This window comes from Chlorocebus sabaeus, chromosome 10, assembly GCF_047675955.1.
Source record: "Chlorocebus sabaeus isolate Y175 chromosome 10, mChlSab1.0.hap1, whole genome shotgun sequence".
Classification (NCBI taxonomy): domain Eukaryota; kingdom Metazoa; phylum Chordata; class Mammalia; order Primates; family Cercopithecidae; genus Chlorocebus; species Chlorocebus sabaeus.
In genome coordinates this window covers 120140746-120160492 of record NC_132913.1, presented here as the reverse complement: position 1 = coordinate 120160492, position 19747 = coordinate 120140746, and the positions used below count along the sequence as shown (strand labels likewise).

General features: G+C 52.5%; 1 protein-coding gene across 1 annotated transcript in view; it reads right to left on the bottom strand.

The window, feature by feature from the left end:
• The window catches only part of EFHD1 (EF-hand domain family member D1), a 51267-nt gene extending 32444 nt beyond the window's left edge, over positions 1-18823 (bottom strand). Inside the window, exon 1 of the mRNA XM_007966665.3 lies at positions 18070-18823. Within this exon, the coding sequence (XP_007964856.2) occupies positions 18070-18359 (290 nt within the window). The 5' untranslated portion in view covers positions 18360-18823. The remainder of the gene's footprint in view (positions 1-18069) is intronic.
• Positions 18824-19747: the final 924 nt, after the last annotated feature.

Below are 19747 nucleotides of genomic sequence, written 5' to 3'. Positions count from 1 at the left end.
GGGAGACCTGGGGAGGGAGGCCCTGGCCCCAGTGAGGCCTCACAGAGTCCCAGCCCTGGGCCCAATTGACCGGGACCTGCTTTCTCCCCACAAGCTTGGCCTAACCCTGGATCCCTCCCTCCTTATTTCAAATGATCACCATCTTTCCTTTTTCTCCCCATAGCCTACATCTTTCAAATGCTGTCAGGCTTACTGGAGTTCCCCTGAGCTCCCAGCTCCTTCTCTGCCAACATCTTAGCTCGTTTTTTCCCTATAATTTAAACTTTAATCCATATACATATATATTTTTAATTAAAGGCAATCCAGAATAGACCAAGTGTGGTGGCTCACACCTGTAATCCCAGCACTTTGGGAGGCTGAGGCGGGTGGATTGCCTGAGGTCAGGAGTTCAAGATCAGCCAGGCCAACATGGTAAAACCCCGTCTCTACTAAAAATACAAAAATTAGCCAGGCATAGTGGCGGGCTGTAATCCCAACTAGTTGGGAAGCTGAGGCACAAGAATTGCTTGAACCCTGGAGGCGGAGGTTGCAATGAGCCGAGATCGCACCACTGCACTCCAGCCTGGGTGACAGAGTGAAACTCAGTCTCAAAAAAAAAAAAAAAAAAAAAAAAAAAAAAAGGTGGCCGGGCACGGTGGCTCACACCTGTAATCCCAGCACTTTGGGAGGCCAAGGCGGGCAGATCACTTGAGGTCAGGAGTTCGAGACCAGCTTGGCCAACATGGTGAAACCCTGTCTCTAGTAAAAATACAAAATTAGCCGTGTGTGGTGGCGCATGCCTGTAATCCCAGCTACTCAGGAGGCTGAGACAGGAGAATCGCTTGGACCTGGGAGGTGGAGGTTGCAGTGAGCCAAGATTGCGCCATTGCACTCCAGCCCGGACAACAAGAATGAAACTCCTTCTCAAAAAAAAAAAAAAAAAAAAAAGGCAACCCAGATAGTAAAGAAAAACTACCCATAAAAAGACCCTGCAGCCCTGTTTGCATCCTAGAGTTTTCTTGTGGACTTGTGGTCTTTTCCCAAATTTTCCATTTTCTCAGTCCCTTTCATCTTTGTTATTGTTACTTTTTAGAGATAGGCCTTCGCTATGTTGCCCAGGCTGGAGTGCAGTGGCTATTCACAGGACAAATCCCACTGCTGATTAGCACGGGAGTTTTGACCTGCTGCTTCTGACCTGGGCCAGTTCACCCCTCTTTAAGCAGCCTGGTGATCCCCCTAACCCCGCCTCCCCTCTTGGGAAGTCACCGTACTGATGCTGAGCTCAGTGTGGGCACCTGATGGGCACAGAGCACAGAAAGCCCAGAACTCCTGGGCTCAGGCGATCCTCCCAAGGGGCTGGAACTCCAGGCATGTATCACCACGCTCAGTCCCTTTCATGTTTATATTCTCCAGACTCTGTTAGGGGGAGACTCTGGTTCCACTGGCACTTGGGATGATTCCAAACCAGCCCCACCACCCTCTTGGGAGAGACTTGGCCCCATCTGTAACCTGAGAGTGCCATGAGCCTTGTGTGTCTTGCAGAGTGGTCAAGGGGCCCAAAGGAAATCATCCCCTTGCACAGCACACGGGCCCAGGTAAGCTATCAGTGAGGAACCTATTTTTTTAAAGTAGCACCTGTCTGCGGTCATGAGGAAGCAGACAGTTCCCAGGGCTTCCACTCTAACAAGTTGCTCACACCAGCTTGTCCCAGACAGCCTCATCTTTAGCCTTCTGGGGAAAACCCAAACCCACCACCTGCCGTGGTCACTGTTTGTGCCGCTGCTCCACAAAGCCTCCTGAGTGACTCTTAGGACCCAGCCCTATCAGAGGATAAGGCCTGCCTCTCCAGGCCCCCTGGAAAAGGCTTCTCAACTCATCTAATAGTTGAGGCCACCACTGAGCAGTGGAGCGAGGCGCGACTGCCTGGGCCACTTGATCATCTGCTGCTGTGCATGCCCACTGCCTGGGAAAGCCCCCAGATCCGCCAAAGGGCCCGAGGTGACTCTGACCCCAACCCCACCCAGGGCCAGCTAGCAAAAGGACAGCAGCAAGGGACAATGGCTGGTCTCCGGCATCCTCCCGGTTTCAGGCCCGTGAGTCAGTCACTTATTCTCTTGGCTTCCACTGTGCAGAGCCCCTGGGCTTTCTTGGTTTTCCAACTTCCCTACCAGGAATTATCCTGCCATTCATGGAGAAAGAAGCTGGCCGGTCTTTGTCCACCAGAGGCTCAGCTGTTGGAAAGTCCCCAGCGATCTCTCAGATAGGGTGTTCTCAGGAGGGTAGCTGTGCCCCAGAACACGCCTTAGTGATGGGAGGGGGTTGCCTGCACCTCAGGGACACCAGGACACAAGAGGACCTGCTTCTCTTCACACAGAAAGGCTTGGAATAGAAATCGCACATTGCCTTTTTCAATAGCCAGGATCTGGCCCCACAAAGTGAGGTCCCCAGACCAGAGCATCACGGTCACCCAGGGGTATTAGAAATGCAGTCTCAAGTTCCACCGAGACCCCCAGACCTGCTGAATCAGAGCCTGCATTTTCACAAGCCCCCCACATCACGTTCAACGTGCCACACCCCAGGCACGTTCAAGGCAGAGAAGGGCGACAGAGACTACACCCACCGGCAGGTGGTCTTCTCAGGGGCCCTCCTGGGGTTAATCTATGGGTGTCCCCAGCTGTGCCTATCTAGATGAGCTTCGGGGACTCCCTAAGGTCACAGGACTGTAGTCCCTCCTCCCTACATCCCTGCCTGCAAGGTTCTCTGAGTTTCTAGCTTTCTCTGGTTGTGTGGGTCCTCCCCAGCTGTCAAATCACCTGCTCCTCCTTCCTACCCATCCAGCTGCAGGCTGGGAAACAGTCACTCCCAATGCTCTAGCTGCATGCAGAGTGAGGGTGGGCAGGCTCTGAAAAAGGGCCAGGGGACTCAGAGATACAAAAGCTTTGACCCAAAGTTTTCATCATCCAATCAAACCACTCATAGCCACTTTTGTCCAATGAGCTCCCAGCTCACCTTGTGCCCCAAACACTCGGCTTATGCACTCACTGCAGTGAGTGTGATAATAGCTCACTGCAGCCTCCAACTCCCAGGTTCAAGCAATCCTCCCGTCTCAGCCTCCTGCCTAGCTGGGACCACAGGTACATACCTCCTATGCCCAGCTAGTTTTTCACATTTTTTGTAAAGACAGAGTTTCGCCACATTGCTCAGGCTGGTCTTGAACTCCTGAACTCAAGCAATCCTCTTGCCTCGGCCTCCCAAAGTGCCGGGACTACAGGAGTGAGCCACCTTGCCAGGTCTGCATAAAAGTTCTGATAGCAAGCCAGGTGCAGTGGTTCACGCCTGTAATCCCAGCACTTTGGGAGGCCAAGGCGGGTGGATCACCTGAGGTTAGGAGTTCAAGACCAGCCTGGCCAACCTGGTGAAACCCGTTTCTACTAAAAATACAAAAATTAGCCGGACATGGTGGTGGGTGTCTGTAATCCCAGCTACTTGGGAGGCTAAGGAAGGAGAATCACTTGAACCTGGGAGGCGGAGGTTTCAGTAAGCCGAGATCGCACCATTGCCCTCCAGCCTGGGTGACAAGAGCAAAACTCCGTCTCAAAAAAAAAAAAAAAAGTTCTGATAGGAGAGTCCTGAGGGACCAGGAAACTGGGTTGGAAGGGCCCCTGGAAACCTAGTTCTTCTGGCATTCCCAGGAGCCCTGTGGATATCAGGGAACAGATGTTCCCAAACAACACGGGGTTTCCACACTAGACTCCATTCAGGCTGTGCCTGGTGCAGTTCCAGCAGTGCCAAGGTTAGGGAAGGAAACGGCCAGTGGGAGGCCCCAACAAGGGGGTGTGCAGCAGCCCAGGGGGCACAGGTCTCAGAGCAGGCCAGGGCAGCAGCCCAACACAAGCAGACTACGGGGCACTCGGCCATCACCCCAAGTGGGAGACAAGGACACCCTGGGCTGCCACCCATGCAGCTCTCAACATTTCCTCTTCACCCACTGCTGCCAGGAGGACCTTTTCCTGCGTTCCCCACTCCAGGCCCACACCACCTTAAACCCAGCAGCCCTCAGTGGAAAGAACACTGGGCTGGAACATGAGTGCCCTAATTAAGGCCATGACTGCACACCGAGTGGTCACGAGGTCTTGTGCACAACCTGAGAAGGTGGTCACTTACCTTTTTCCAGGTTTCACTTACAGGTGTGTGCCCGTGTGGGTCAGTGGCTCTGCTGGAGGGAACCGCATAACCCCACTGAAGGCTCACATAACCTCCCACGGCCATGGGGAGCTGTGCAGCTCCTCTCAACAGTCATCAGGGCCTCAGTGCAGCTGCAGCCAGCAGAGCTCAGAAGCCTCCACAGAGGTCAAGGTGCCTACTCTGCCATGGCCCTGGGCCCAGCCCTGGGCTGGGCATGGGGACTGCAGAAAGAGGTTAGCCACTTTTGGCCGTGAACATTCTGTCTCTGCTTTCCCAGGGAAACTCTGGAGTGGGAGGGAGCTTCATAAGAATCAGCAATAACCAGCAGGGCACAGTGGCTCACGCCTGTAATCCCAGCACTTTGCGGGAGTGAGGTAGGTGGGGATCACCCGAGGTCAGGAGTTCAAGACCAGCCTGGCCAACATGGTGAAACCCCGTCTCTACTAAAAATACAAAAATTAGCTGGGCATGGTGGCATATGCCTGTAATCTCAGCTACTAGGAAGCTGAGGCAGGAGAACAGCTTGAACCCAGGAGGCAGAGGTTGCAGTGAGCCAAGATCATGCCACTGTATTCCAGCCTGGGCAACAGAGTGAAACACTGTCTCAAAAAAAAAAAAAAAAAAAAAAAAGAAGAGAAAAGAAGAAAGAGAATCAGCAATAAATAGCAATAACAGACAATGGACAGACCTAAGTGTAATCAACTAGGAACTGCAGGGTTACAGGAGATAGGCTGTGGGGGCCATTCAGCTCAGTGAGAGCAAGGCCTGGGCGGGGGGAACCAGAGAGACAGAAGACTGTAACAGCTGACTGGAGAGGGCCTCAAGGGTCCACATGAGGAGTCTAGACTTTTTTCCTTGGGCAATAGGGAGCTACTGAATGTTGTATATTGCCCCACCCCAACTCAAAATAACTTCTGAAGAGGGAAGCAAGGTAATGAGATCTGGGCTCTGGTGAGGTCCATCCAGCTAAAACGTGTTGCACGGATGGGGGAGGCCAGGTCTGAGGCAGCTGCTACAGGCTCAGGGCAGGTGGTCCAACAGGGCCTGGAGGTCAGGCTGCCTGCAGAGACTGTGCCAGGCAAGGCCCTGCCTGGCTATGCAGAGGATGGTGTCAAGGAAGGCCAAGATTTGGAGGCTGGAAAACTGGGAGGTGGGAATGACATTAGTGAGACGGGCATGTGACACGGGACAAGAGTGCAGGCCACTTGGGTTCATTCAAATCCTAGCTCTACAGCTTACAAGGTGTGTGACTTTAGGTGAGTGTCCTGGTTTCTCTGTGTCTCAGTTTCCTCATCTGTGAAACGGGGTCTGATATCGCACCCACTTTGGAGTGTCGTGAAACACGAGTTCCCATGTGGAAATTGCTAAGCACAGCCCTGCACACAGTCGGCTCTGTCAGTGGGGCCCCTAGGTGGCATTAGGGACACCCAATGCTCCATGAAGTCAGCCATCACAGGGTGGAGAGCACGAGGCATTTAGAGAGGAGGCAGAGAGCCTGTCAGCACCAAAGGCAAACAGGACAGCATCAGAGGCCAGCACTTCTCCAAGGCCGCAAGAGAGTTCGCTGGGTCCCCATGGGCAAAGAGTGAGGGCTGTGAGCAGCCAGATGTTTTTGATCAGGGCTGTCCCAAGGCACAGTGGGTGCTCAGTGAGGGGTGCTGGGGAAACCTGGGGGTGGAGATGTCTAACCCTAGAGCTAGGATCAGCCACAGCCCTGTGGGGTGGGGGCCTCTGCTGTTCCACCACCCGGAAGGGGCAGAGTGGCCAGCCTTGGGCACGAGGTCATTTGTAAGTCCTGAACATCCTCCTACTTCCTGAAAACCAGATCTGTGGCATAGGGCTGAGGGCGAGTCTGCCTTGGATGTGGACACCCGGCCCGCTTCAGGGCTCTGCCTGGCCTGGAAGGAGGCTGCCGCTGTCACTGGCAACCCAGGTCTGAGCTCCAAAACCAAAGACTTTACCCTCATTCAGCAACGCAATCGGGCAGTAGGGTGTGCTAGGCTAAGACTAAAAAATAATAAAAGCAGGCCAGCATGGTGGCTCACACCTCTAATTTCAGCATTTTGGGAGGCTGAGGCAGGAGGATCACTTGAACCCAGGAGTTCAAGACCATCCTGGGCAACAAAGACCTATCTCTTAAAAGAAAAAAAAAAAAAATTAAGCCAGGCGTAGTGGCTCACGCCTGTAATCCCAGCACTTTGGGAGGCCAAGACAGGTGGATCACGATGGCCTGGCCAAGGTGGTGAAACCCCATCTCTACTAAAAATACAAAAAATTAACCAGGCATGGCGGTGGGTGCCCATAACCCCAGCTACCCGGGAGGCTGAGGCAGAGAATTGCTTGAACCCAGGAGGCGGAGATTGCAGTGAGCCGAGATTGCGCCATTGCACTCCAGCCTGGGCAATAGAGTGAGACTGTCTCAAAAATAAAAAATAAATAAAAGAAAGAAAAGAAAACCAGCCCAGAACACCCCCTAACACATGCTCACACATGACTTGTACAAAGGCTTCCAAGCCAACAGAAGGGCCCTTAGCCACAGAAGCCCAGGAGTCACTAAAGGAATGAGGACCATCAAGGCATGGCAACTCCCGGCCAAAGGTAGCAGCTGGAGCCTCTTCTAAGAGGAGACGAAATCAGAGGCATGGCACCCCCGATGAGAAAAAGAATAAAAGAGGTTTGGGGAGGGGATCTGGGGAGACACAGGGTAGCAGCCAACAGTTTTCCAAGACAGTGAGCAGCCAGGAGGGTGGGGCGGAATGATCAGTCCTCCAAAGCCAGGGGGCGGGTCCACCATGCCAGGCGCTTTGGAGGGTGGAAGGGCGACAAGAGATGGAAGGGGGGGGTTCACTGAAAGCTGGCCTAGGGAGTGGTCGACACAGACAGCCCCCCCATCACCAGATGCACACACAGCACTCCTAGCTGTGGGTCCACCCCCACAGGCAAGAGAAAAATCCCAGGGAGTCCCAGGGAAAATGACAGACGTTCCGCAGGAAAGACCTCTGCATTTGGTCTTTGGGAGCCCCCAGGAATGGACTGCTCCCTGCCTGGCCTCCAGAAACCAAGCCCGACATCAAAAGACCCTCCCATGTACACAGAAACACAGATGAGCTGGGGTGGTAGCACGCCCTATAATCCCAGCTACTCAGGAGGCTGGGGGGGCGGGTCACCTGAACCCAGGAGGCGGAGGTTGCATTTTGGGAGGCTGAATCTGACTGCTTCAAACAACAACAACAACAACAACAACAACAACAACAACAACAACAACACAGATGGACATTGGGAGGCCAAGGTGGGTAGACTGCTTGAGCCCAGGAGTTTGAGACCAGCCTCGGCAACATGGTGAAACTCCATCTCTACTAAAAAAAAGAAAAAAGTAGCCAGGTGTTGGGGTGGGAGGGATTCAGGCAGAAGGATGGCTTGAGCCCAGGAGGTGGAGGCTGCGGTGAGCCATGATCGCACCACTTCACTCCAGCCTGGATGATAGAGCAAGACCCTGTCTCAAAAAACAAAACAAACAAACAAAAACAAAACACACAGATGGACAGAAAAGAGCCATGGAACACCATTCAGTAAAAACCCACCTCTCCTTCCTCACTAACAGAGCCCTGTTTTGGCTCCACCCCTCAGGGAACAGAAACCACCCTGGATGGGCCCGTGACCTAGTGCTGGTGATGGGGTGCCAGAGGCCGGCTTGGGGCACACACACAGGAAGATTTCCTCATTATGTTTTTTCTTTCTATCTTTTTTTTTTTTTTTCCCACTTCTAGCTGCCTACGCTCTAATTTCCTCATTGTTTAGAAGAACCCTAGGTCTTTCCTGCCTCTGGATTTTGTTGCAGCTGATGTGACTTGGGGAACCTCGCACCTTGCTACCTTGACGCCAGCACAGAGGGTGGCAGAGGACAGAGGACGGAACCCAAGTCCTGGATGACAGCAGCAACCAACCATTGCCCCAAGGCCACCCTTGTCCTCTGGATGCCCTCATCCATGAGATGATCCATTTCTTTATTCATTAGTGAGTTTGGGGCAGAGTTTTCCATCACTTGAGCCAAAGGCCTCCCAAGTAATACGGGCAGAACAGCATAGATCGTCTCTTACAATCTTGTGTAAGAACATGCATCCAACCAGCTGGAGGGGACCCTCGGGAACAGAACAGCATTGGCTTCCACTCTGCTTCCTAAAGATCTTTACTGTTTTAAAGGAAATTTTAAATGGGGAATATTATAATTTGATAACGAAAAATAAGTTTTCCTTAAGTCATAAGATTCTTATCTCCCATTTCCCTCCAAACCAGTAGATCTCAAATTTTCCTGGGGTGAGGAGCCGTACACCCCCTTGAGAAGCAAAGTCTCCCAGCAGGTGTGACAGTGCTATTTCGCACACAGTTGGTGAGAGCTCCAAGACCGGAGGTCAAGAGCTCCTGCTCCAAACACGGGGCTCAAGTAAGCGGACACCCAAGGCTAATTAACTTTTGTTTTTCATGTGCCTTTTTTTTTTTTTGAGACAGAGTCTCACTCTGTTGCCCAGGCTGGAGTGCAGTGCTACAATCTTGGCTCACTGCAACCTCTGCTTCCCAGGGTTCAAGTGATTCTCCTGCCTTAGCCTCCCAAGTAGCTGGGATTACAGGCGCCCGCCACCACACTCTGCTAATTTTGTATTTTTAGTAGAGACGGGGTGTCACTATGTTGGCCAGGCTGGTCTCAAGCTCCTGACCTTCTGATCCACCCACCTCGGCCTCCCAAAGTGCCAGGATTACAGGTGTGAGCCACCACTCCCGGCCTCATTTGTCTTTTTCATTGGGAGTTTTTAAGCTCAAACATACCAGGGACTGCCTCTCAGGGGAAGCCATACGAAAGCAAGCCTTCCTAGGGTGGGGAATATTACCCCGGACTCCAGCTGCGAGCACCAGCTGTCAGGCCTCCTTAGCCCGCAGAAGAAGCAGATGCAGGTCCTGCTCCTTCTCCAGTGCTAATCTTCCAAAAGAAGCTCTGGGGTCCTGGAACTCAGGCCTCACTACGCTGCCTACCCAACTGGGGGGACACCAGGCTTCCACTGTGTCCCCTCTGGACCTGAGGCCACTGATGGGAGGAAAGGTCAAGAAGTAAGAAAGGGGACAAATGAGACCAGGCTCTGGATTCAAGATTCTAAAGCGACTGCCTAGCATGGGGACTGGCTAACATCGGCATGCAGGCCAAATCATGCTCACCAACTGTTACAGGAACACAGCCATGCCAATCCATTTGCATATTGCCTGTGGCTGCTTTCATATCACAATGGCAGGCTGCAGAGGGACAACAGAAACCTTAGGGCCCAAAGCCAAACAGATGGATTATCTGGCCCTTTACAGAACAAGTTTGCCCACCTATGGCCTAGAAAGAAACGTGAAAGTCAGACAGCCCATCTCCTACCCTCCATAAGCTTTCGGCCCTTCCTAACTGCAAGCCTCTCACACCAGGGTGTCAGAGCACCTCTCTTCCAGTGAAACTCCAGAGAATGCAGCTCACCACCTTGCAAGACCTTTCGTTCCATTTCTCAGTAACTCCGATCGTGGCCAGGTGCAGTGGCACATGCCTGTAACCAATACTTTGGGAGGCAGAGGCGGGCGGATCACTTGAGCCCAGGACCAGCCTGGGCAATATGGCAAAACCCTGTCTCTATAAAAAAATACAAAAATTAGCCAGGCGTGGTGGTCGTGCCTGTACTCCCAGTTACTCAGGAGGCTAAGGCGGGAGGATCACTCGAGCCTGGGAGGCAGAGGTTGCTGTGGGCCAAGATTGTGCCACTGTACTCCAGCCTGGGAGACAGAGAGAGAACCTGATTCAAAAAATAATAATAATAGTACCAACTCCCACCATGAGAAGGCTCTTGCTTCCTGACGGCTGCAGCTTCCTTTCCTTGAGCCCTCACTGCCCTGCTTCTGCCATCCAAGGTCAAGCACTCACCACCCAGATCAAGTTCTCAGCCCCCATTCTCTGTCTCCAGGAGGTTCATCCCGAGGGCCTTTGCTGCCACCTCCACCCAGGGCCTGAATCCCTTCACAGTCCTCGGTGGCTGCTCCTCCATGGCTGTGTGCCCAGAACGACCAGGAGCCCCCGCTTTGAACGCAGCAGCCTGAGGTCAGAGTGTCCCCAACCCCCACATCCTCTCAGGGTCTGCTCAGCTACTGGAGTGTCCTGTATGTAGGTGGTGGGTGGCTTCTCGGGGAGTGACATCCCTCCCGGCCAAACAGCATCATGTTACATCCAGCTTGCTGTCAGCATTTGTTGAGCTTCTCAAGGGCCAAGACCCTTCCAGATTATACAAGTATGTATAATCTGGCACCTGGCAGGTGCTTAGTTAAATGAATGAAAAAATGAATGCATGAATGAATAGCTCACAGCAGGCTGGAAAGGGGCATGGTGATCATCGTCATCATCATGATATGGTACCACAGGAGCACACACTAGCGGACGTATGGACAGTGCTGGCCAGAGGAGCCCAGAGCTGGGAACACTGGAGGAGACTTAAGTGGACTCTTAGGTCATTCGGCCCACCTTTAGAGACCCACTAGCTCAGCCACAATATGAACCCATGCATAACGTAGCCCCATGCCAATCAAAGTCCCTGTAGCTCAGTGGAAGAAGTATTCCTGTTTACCAGTTGGACTGGAGGTACCACAGAACCTCTGCAGCTTTGGAACATGGAAGGCCATGTCTTGGCAGGTCACTGACCACAGGTCAGGTTTCATCTTGCTGGGAATGGAGAATCATGGTCCATACTCCAATAACTCAAGGTGTGTCCCCTGCCAAGAAGTGTCTAGGATTTAGGATCAATGATGCCCTTTGGCCACCAACAGTCAGGGAACACAGAAGCAGGAGGAGGCTACAGAGGTGTGTTCTGGGAGGACTGTAAAATGTGGAGGAGGCCAAGGGCAGTGAGTCACAACAGGTGAGTCCACGACAGCCTCACCCGAAGAGTGGCTGTGGGAGTAAGCTAGTGTGTGAGCACGCAGGTAGGCATGTGTGAGTGTGTGAGGTTGCACATGATATACAGAGGTTTGTGAAGCCTAAAGCTAAAGACAAACGTGTGCCAAGCCCAGATGTCAGTGCCCTGAGGGTGTGCTGGGCTCCTAACTAAGATGAACATCAATTGTGGATGGCCTGGCACCCTCCAGCTCCCAAGACCTGATTTATGGACTCTTAGGCCATTTGGCACATCTTTGGAGACCCACTAGCTCAGCCACACCATGAACCCATGCAGAACATAGCCCAATGCCAATCAAACAGCCTGTAGGTCAATGGAAGAAGTATTCCTGTATACTAGTTGGTCCAGAGTGTACCACGGAGCTGAGGGTATAAAGTTAGTTTGGTTGGTATGCAACATTTAAGGAAGAAAGAGTGTGTGTGTGTATGTCTGGCCACGTGAAGTAGCCCATGCCTATGATCCCAGCACTTTGAGACAGGAGAATCACCTGAGCCTAGGAGTTCGAGACCAGCCTAGGCAACATGGCAAGATCCTGTCTTGAGAAAAGAAAAGAAAAAAAAAAAAAAGTTCGAGTGTCCTGGACCTTACAGCTTTGAAATCAGGCACTTTTTAATAATCTTTCAAGGAAGAGGGGGAAAGGACTTTTCTCTTTTTGTATAATGTAAGACTTTAATAACTGTTTTCATCACTCAACTTCAAATTCCCATTATTCAAATTCTCATAAAATTCAATGGCTCTGTAACAAGGATGGTGGAAGAGACATCCCGGGGAGAGGGAGGTGAGGAGCGAGGAAAGAGGAGGAAGAGGGAACTCCCTACAAAGATAAACCCACCAGCAACTGTGGAAGCTCCTTCCAGCTCCTCCTACATAGGTTAATCATGCGTACCAGCAAGTAAAAGCAGCCAGCACTTACACCAGTCTGAGACACAGTTCCAAGTCATGGGGTCTTTCTGCCAGAGACTAAGACCGAAAACAGAAGGCTGACCTAAAGCTATCCTCCAGAATTCAGACAAACCCTAGGTCCTCTTACCCTACGCCCCAATTCAAAATTGTCAAATGTACAAACTCCAGTGCAGGTGAGAAAATTTCACATGAAAGGTGATCACTGTTGACTGAAGCTATAGCCAGGAGAAGTCAGTACCTCTTGCCTTTCTCCAAGGAAAAAGAAAGCACTTAACGTCTTCCTTTTGTTTCCATCCATCTTTCCCATTTTTAGAGTCAATTCACTTAAAAGATTAGGATGCCAGTATGCAGGCAGCCTCACCTCCACCTCCCCAGCAAGCCTCCCTAACAGGCTCACTTCACCTCTTTGGAAAATTCCCAGCCTTCCAAATCTACACCCACTTCTCCCTCCTTTAGAGACAAGACTAAGGAGGAGAAAAAGAAACTGGGAGACAAGAGGGGACAAGAAATGAAGGATTCCACGACAGCCTCACCTTTTTGGGTTTCACTGGTGTCTTGGTAATGCGGAACTCTGGCACTGGCAGGACATCCATGACATCACCGTTTCAGATTCTTAAGAAAAAGACAGCTTTCCCATAGCCAAATGTTCCTCTTCCCACCCTCTCTTTGGGGAATTGAAACACAAGCTTTTAGTATGCTGCAAAAACCTCGCAGCTGCATTTTAAGATGTTGCATTGGGGTCCTGCCTTTAAGTGGCTGCCCTCATTGCCTCCCTTTGAAAGAGGCCTCCAGATAAGTCCAGCGTAATTAAAATTTCCTGTCTAACCTTGACTGCTCCACCAGCTCACGTTACACTGTAGAGTCAGTTTCTTCTGGGCCTTCTCATTCTTTTAAAATCAGGCCACGATTCTCTTGGCTCAGGCTATCCAGTAACAGGCTTGGAAATGGAGAGGGAACTTTCTCCAGCCGGGCTGATGATGCCTCTGGCTTCCCATACTCATTAGAAAACCCTCTTTCTTCTACAACACATCATTTAGAAGCCAGCCTCATTTGTTAGGTCCTAAGGACCCAAAGATAAAGGACACCACTCCAAGAACCCAACAAACTCAGAGGCTGGGAAGGATCCAGTTTTTTTAAGCCTCGAAAATGTAAGAAATCCCTAAGCCAAATAGTTTTAAATAGGAAAATCAAATTTAAACGATCAAAGCATGTCTCCCAGTATCTGTATGAATCTTTCTATCCCTAAACAAAAAGACTGGGTGTACTTTGTACTGGTCTAATCAGGTTACACACTGTAAGGGGCCCAATGAACTAAGGCGACATCAGAACGTGAATCTAGAAACTGCTTAAAAGTGAAATTCTTAAGCCAGGCGCAGTGGCTCACGCCTATAATTCCAACACTTTGGGAGGCTGAGGCCAGTGGATTATTTGAGGTCAGGAGTTCAAGACCAGCCTGGCCAACATGGTGAAACCCTGTTTCTACTAAAAATACAAAAATTACCCGGGCATGGTGGTGCGCGCCTGTAGTCCCAGCTACTCAGGAGGCCGAGGCAGGAGAATTGCTTGAACCCGGGAGGTGGAGGTTGCAGTGAGCAGAGGTCGTGCCACTGTACTCCAGCCAGGGCGGCAAGTAAGACTCCATCTCAAAAAAAAAAAAAAAAAAAACAATTGAAATTCTTGCTGAAAATAGGTGTGTTTCTGGCATGAAGAAGGGTGTTGTGTGGGTTCTGTTGGTTTTGTTTTTTGTTTCTTTGAGACAAAGTTTCATGCTTGTTGCCCCGGCTGGAGTGCAATGGCATGATCTCGGCTCACTGCAACCTCCACCTCCTGGGTTCAAGCGATTCTCTTGCCTCAGTTTCCCATGTAGCTGGGATTACAGACACCTGCCACCATGCCCGGCTAATTTTGTACTTTTAGTAGAGACGGGGTTTCACTATGTTGACTAGGCTGGTCTCGAACTCCTGACCTCGGGTGATCCACCCACCTCGGCCTCCCAAAGTGCTGGGATTACAGGCGTGAGGCCCGTGCCTGGCCAGTTTTGTTTTTATAGTTAGGTAGTGAATCCACTTGAATCAGAGTCGTGCCTTGGGAAGACATCCTTTTTCTGACAGGGGTGGGAGTCATACTGGCTTTGGATAAATCTGAGATTCTGACCTCCCTAAATCCAGAAGCTTCCTTGGATGAGGCTCCAGAGATGGTGCTCAAGCTCTGGGCAGCATTTCTCACTCCCTACTCTCAGCTGAATAGTGCCCCCAACCCCACCCCATCCCCCGCCAAAATTCATGTCTACCCAGAACATCAGAAAGTGACCTTATCAGGAAATAGGGTCTTTACAGATTTAAAAGTTAAATTAAGATGAGGTCATACTGGATTAGGGTGGGTCCTAAATCCAGTGACTGGTATCCTTATAAGAAGGCTATGTGAGCTGGGCGCCGTGGCTCACGCCTGTAATCCCAGCACTTTGGGAGGCCGAGGTGGGCAGATCATGAGGTCAGGAGATTGAGACCGTTCTGGCTAACACGGTGAAACCCCGTCTCTACTAAAAATACCAAAAAATTAGCCGGGCGTGGTGGCGGGCACCTGTAGTCCCAGCTGCTTGGGAGGTTGAGGCAGGGGAATGGCGTGAACCTGGGAGGTGGAGCTTGCAGTGAGCCAAGATAGAGCCACTGCGCTCCAGCCTGGGCGATAGAGTGAGACTCCGTCTCAAAAAAAAAAAAAAAAAAAAAAAAACACATGTGAAGACACAGAAACACACACAGGGAGAGCACCAGGAGCTCAGGGTAGCAGAGATTAGGGTGATGCGTTCATACCACAAGGAACACCAAGGATTCTGGCAACCACCAGAACCCAGGAGACAGGCACAGAAGGGGTCTTGGCTGGAGCCTCAAGGGCAGCACAGCCCCGCTGACAGCTTGGTTTCAGACTTGTCAGACTTCTGGTTTCCAGAACTATGAGAGGATACACTTCTGTTGTTTTATGCTACTCAGTCTGTGGCATTTCATTCAGGCAGCTCTAAGAAACGAACAACCTCATCCAGCAGCAGAGGAGCTAACAAGTTCCTTCCACAGAACCCAGACGGGCAAAGCACACAATCCCACGGGGACCCAGAACTCACCAAGAGGTCACCACTCCACAGCTCAAACTGTGGGCTAAATCAGGTTCAAAGGATAAAGTGGACTCAGCAAAGTGAACTATTAAACAAAAAAGGACAACACAAAATGTGCACTTTTTTTATTTTTTTGAGACGGAGTCTCACTCTGTTGCCCAGGTTAGAGTGTAGTGACGTGATCTCGGCTCACTGCAACCTCCACCTCCCAGGTTTAAGCGATTCTTCTGCCTCAGCCTCCTGAGTAGCTGGGATTACAGGCACACGGCACCATGCCCAGTTAATTTTTGTATTTTTAGTAGAGATGGGGTTTCACCATGTTGATCAGGCTGGTCTCAAACTCCTGACCTTGTGATCTGCCCGCCTCAGCCTCCCAAAGCGCTGGGATTACAGGTGTGAGCCACCGCGCCCAGCCAAATATGCACATTTACCCAATTTACAGATATGTGATAATCTAAAAATTAGTGGCTAAAATCTACTGGGTCTTCACCATAGGCTAAAACATGGAGCTAAATGCATCACGTACATGAATTAATTTAATCCCCACAATAACCCCACATGGCAGGTCCTGTGCTTTCCCATTTGACAGAAGGGAAAACTGATGGCACAGAGCTTTTAAATAAGAGGCCCAAGGAATCTTCCAGGTAGCAAGTGGTGGGGCTGGGGTTTGAACCCAGGAAGCCTGCCTCCAAGTGCTCGCTTTTCATAGCCTCACAAGACTGCTGCTGCAATGAGTAAAATCTGGAAGGTAATCCAATAGAAAACAAATCGGTGTGTTACATTTTCTTTAGTGTTTTTAACATTCTTACGTTATTAATTTAAGCTGTTGTAGCCACACCGCCACCACCAAGGATGAGCCATCTGAGAATGGGGACAACGCAGAGAGGAAGGTGGCTTAACAGAAAGAGAAACTTAAGCACTGATGGCAGCACCTAAGCTCCCAGATCCAGCCATACCTGAAGCTAGTGATGGCTTTTTGGTTTCCTCAGCCAAAGTATTCCCCTTTTGTTCATGCCAATTTTTGTTGCAAGTGACAGAAAACTCAACCTAGAAAGAAATACCAAGTATTGGTTGAACTGTTAGCTCTGCTGGGATCCCAGGCCACACACTGCCTTCCCCTTAGCTTTTTTTTTTTTTCCCCTTGAGACAGAATCTCCCTCTGTCACCCTGGTTGGAGTGCAATAGTGTGATCTCCGCTCACTGCAACCTCTGCCTCCCGGGTTCAAGCAATTCTCCTGCCTCAGTCTCCGAGTAGCTGGGACTACAGGCACGCGCCACCACTCCTGGCTAATTCTTGTATTTTTAGTAGAGATGGGGTTTCACCATGTTGGCCAGGCTGGTCTCAAACTCCTGACCCCAGGTGATCCGCCAGCCTTGGCCTCCCAAAGTTCTGGATTACAGCCATAAGCCACTGCGCCCGGCTCCCCTTTGCTTGATCCTGGTCCAGTACCTTTTTGCTCACAGATGCCACCTTGCTTCATCTCCCAAGACCCTCCGAGCGTATGGGCTCTTTTTATCACTCTTAGATAGCCAACTACAAGTTGATCTTTCCAAAGATTGTTTTGCAGGAAAAACAAAAGAAGCCTGAGTGGCCACAAGACAACTTGAAGATAAAGGTCCCTCCCCAAGATGCCCTGAATCTAGCTGGACTGGGAAGAACTGGTAAGGCCTGGGAGCAGCCCGGCCAGGGCAGTCTTCCCATGAAAGGCATTACCCCAGAGAAATCAAAGGGGCTCCAACAAGGCTTGCCTCACCCATTACTTTTCCGTTTTCGCCCCGGTCGCATTCTTTAGCCCCACTTGGCCTTCCTGAATTGTCCAAACTAGACCCAGAAAATGCCACAGATCAGTGCCTGGAAGCCAGACAAAGAAACCAGGGTGTCAGGGAGGCAGAGGAGGCGGAGGCTCCCAGGTGCAGGCTCTGCAGACCTCTGTGCAGGGGCACCGGAGGCTCAGGCGACGCAGCGCCAGCCACAGCGCCTTAAATAGAACCTCCACGCGGAGGGCAAACACATTCCATGCGCTTTTAAAAACGCCCAAGCATGACCTGGCCGGCGGCCTCAGCTCCCCCAGGCATTTTTCCGGTCTCAGCTCAATTCTGGAAATATTAATAGCTCGGTTAAGAGCTTACCGGGTGCAAAATACTTTTCGGCCTTAAAAGGCAGGGACCGTTACTGCTCCCACTCTCCAGATGAGGAAACTGAGATCCAAGCAGGTTCCAGGCCGACGAGGTGGATTAGTGGGTCTCTATCGCCTGCCTCTGGCTCAGCGTCTCCCCAGGTGGGCGGCTCCCTGCGCACTGGGGCTCACAGAGCAGGACCGAACGACCCCCTCCGGACGGGTGCCAGCGGCTAAGTTCGGTTCCCATGACCCCCCAGGAGGCTCCCGGGCCGCACTTGCTCCAAGAAAGTCCTGAATCTCTTACAACGAGTTTACCAAACTCCCCGTTCTCAGGCTCCGCTCGTTCATCAAACCCCGCGCTGCACCCAAGGATTAACTTTCCCCTTTTGTTTTAAAAGATAAAAGGCCAACATGGGCTAATTTTTCCCTTGGGGGATATGGTGAAAGCTGGCAGGTGAGGCGCAGCGACGGCTCCCTTTCCTAGAAGTTGCTTTTGGAGCAAATCTCTAGACCGGCGGGCGGAGGGGGCGGGACTAGCGGTCGGGGTTGGGGGACCTGGAACTCGGGCCGGGCGGTCGCCGAGAACTTTTGGGCTCCGTCCCGGAGAGCTCCTGCTCCCGGTGTCCCCCCTGTCCAGCCCCGTCCCCCCACCCGCCGAGATAGACCAGAGCGCACAAGATCTGGCTGCATTGGGCCAAATGCTACCTGCATCCCGAGACCCCTCCCCACCCAAACGGGGCCCGGGACTTCGGGCCAGAAAGCCTCCCGCTCCCAACCGGATCCTGGGGACGAAGGGGGCGCAGCGGGAACTCACAGTTTGAACATGCTCTCCAGGTCCTTGATGAGGCGGCGGCTGAACTCTGGGAACTCCGTGTAGGGGTTGAAGACCCTGCAGCGCCGGGGTCGCGCGGCGCCCTCGTTAATATCCAGCCGCCGGCTCAGCTGGGCGCTCAGCTCCGCGTCGGCGCTGGCAGTGGGCGCACGGGCTGGGGGCTCGGACTCCGGGGCTGGGGCGCCGAGGGGAGCCAGCTGGGGGCCGCTCTCCTCGGCCTCCTCGCGCCGCAGCCGACGCTCCAGCTTGCGCGCCAGCTCCTCGCTGGCCATGGCGGCGGATCGCAGGACGCGGGGACGCGGGACGGGGCGCAGGGAGCTGGCGGGCGGCGCGCTCCTCGCAGGCTCGAGGTTCTACACCACTCAGCCAAGGCGGCGAGGACCCGGCGGTTGGGAGGGACTGAGGACCGGCAGGCTGGGCGGGCGGGGCGGAGCTGCGGCTTTAAGGAGGCGCCAGGGCTCAGGGACCGCCAGCCTGGTGGGAGGAGGCTGCCGGTGTCTGCGCGTCCCGGAGACCCCGACCTGCTTCCTCTCCCGCGGCTCAGGGCGGGAGGCTGGCCGTCACCCCGGGACCAGGCAGGGACCCTCGGGTCAACTCCAACCTTGCTGCCCCTGTCCGCTCTGGGGAAAATCGTAGCGGGAAAAAGCGTCTCGACCGTTCAGGCGGTTCCTTTCTCGTCCCCCAGAAGTAACCCGACTGGAAGCGCTCGCGGCCTGGGACAGGCTGGGTGGGCGAGGCGAGGGCCCCCGAGCAACACCCACGCGTCCTCCGGCGTCTGGGAGTGGTGCCCACCCTCCCCGGGGTCAGGGAGTGGCAGGCGCCTGCCCGGAGCGCGGGGCGGGGCGGGGGACCTGCTTTTCAAACACTCATTGAAACGAAATGTTTCCAAAACATGCTAAAAATACTAAAAACAAATAAGCAAACAAAAAAGAGGGAAAGCAAAGGAGCAGAAAAAACTCCCGTTTTCCCTGGAGGCAGGAGAGCAGCGCAGCTTCAGGGACTCGGGGTTTTTTGCGTGAAACCCACAAGAAAGAGAAGAAACCTGGCGCGGGGACTCACACCAGCAATCCCAATACTTTGGGAGGCCAAGGTGACGGGATCTTTTGAGCCCAGGAGTTCGAGACCAGACTGGGCAACATAGTTAGACCGTCTCTACAAAAAACTTTTAAAAAAATCAACCAGGCGTAGTGGCGCTTGTCTGTAGTCCCAGGTACTCAGGAGGCTGAAGTAGGAGGATAGTTTGAGTCCAGGAGGTCGAGGCTGCAGCGAGCCATGGTCAGGCCACTGCACTCCAGCCTGGGCGACAGAGTGAGACCCTGGCTCTAAAACGAAGAAGAAGTGGGGGGGGGGGGGGGGGGGGAGGAAAAAAGAAAGGAAAGAGAGAAAAACAGCTTGAAAATTAAATCAGCATTTTTAACAAGAGGGTAAAAACATACAGTCGTCATTCTCCCCAAGGAAGGCTGATGCCGCTGTTACATCAGCCAAGCACTGAGAATCTTGTAAACGTGGGTCTGTCCCCGCTTAAGAACGACGCTGCTCTGACCCGCCGGGGGCTGATGACTGGGGCGAGTCAGCGACCCGCTGGACTGTGGTCGTCTGATACCCAGGGACCAGTGTTTGGCATGCGAGTGCAGGGCATGCAGGGGACCTGGGTTAAAAT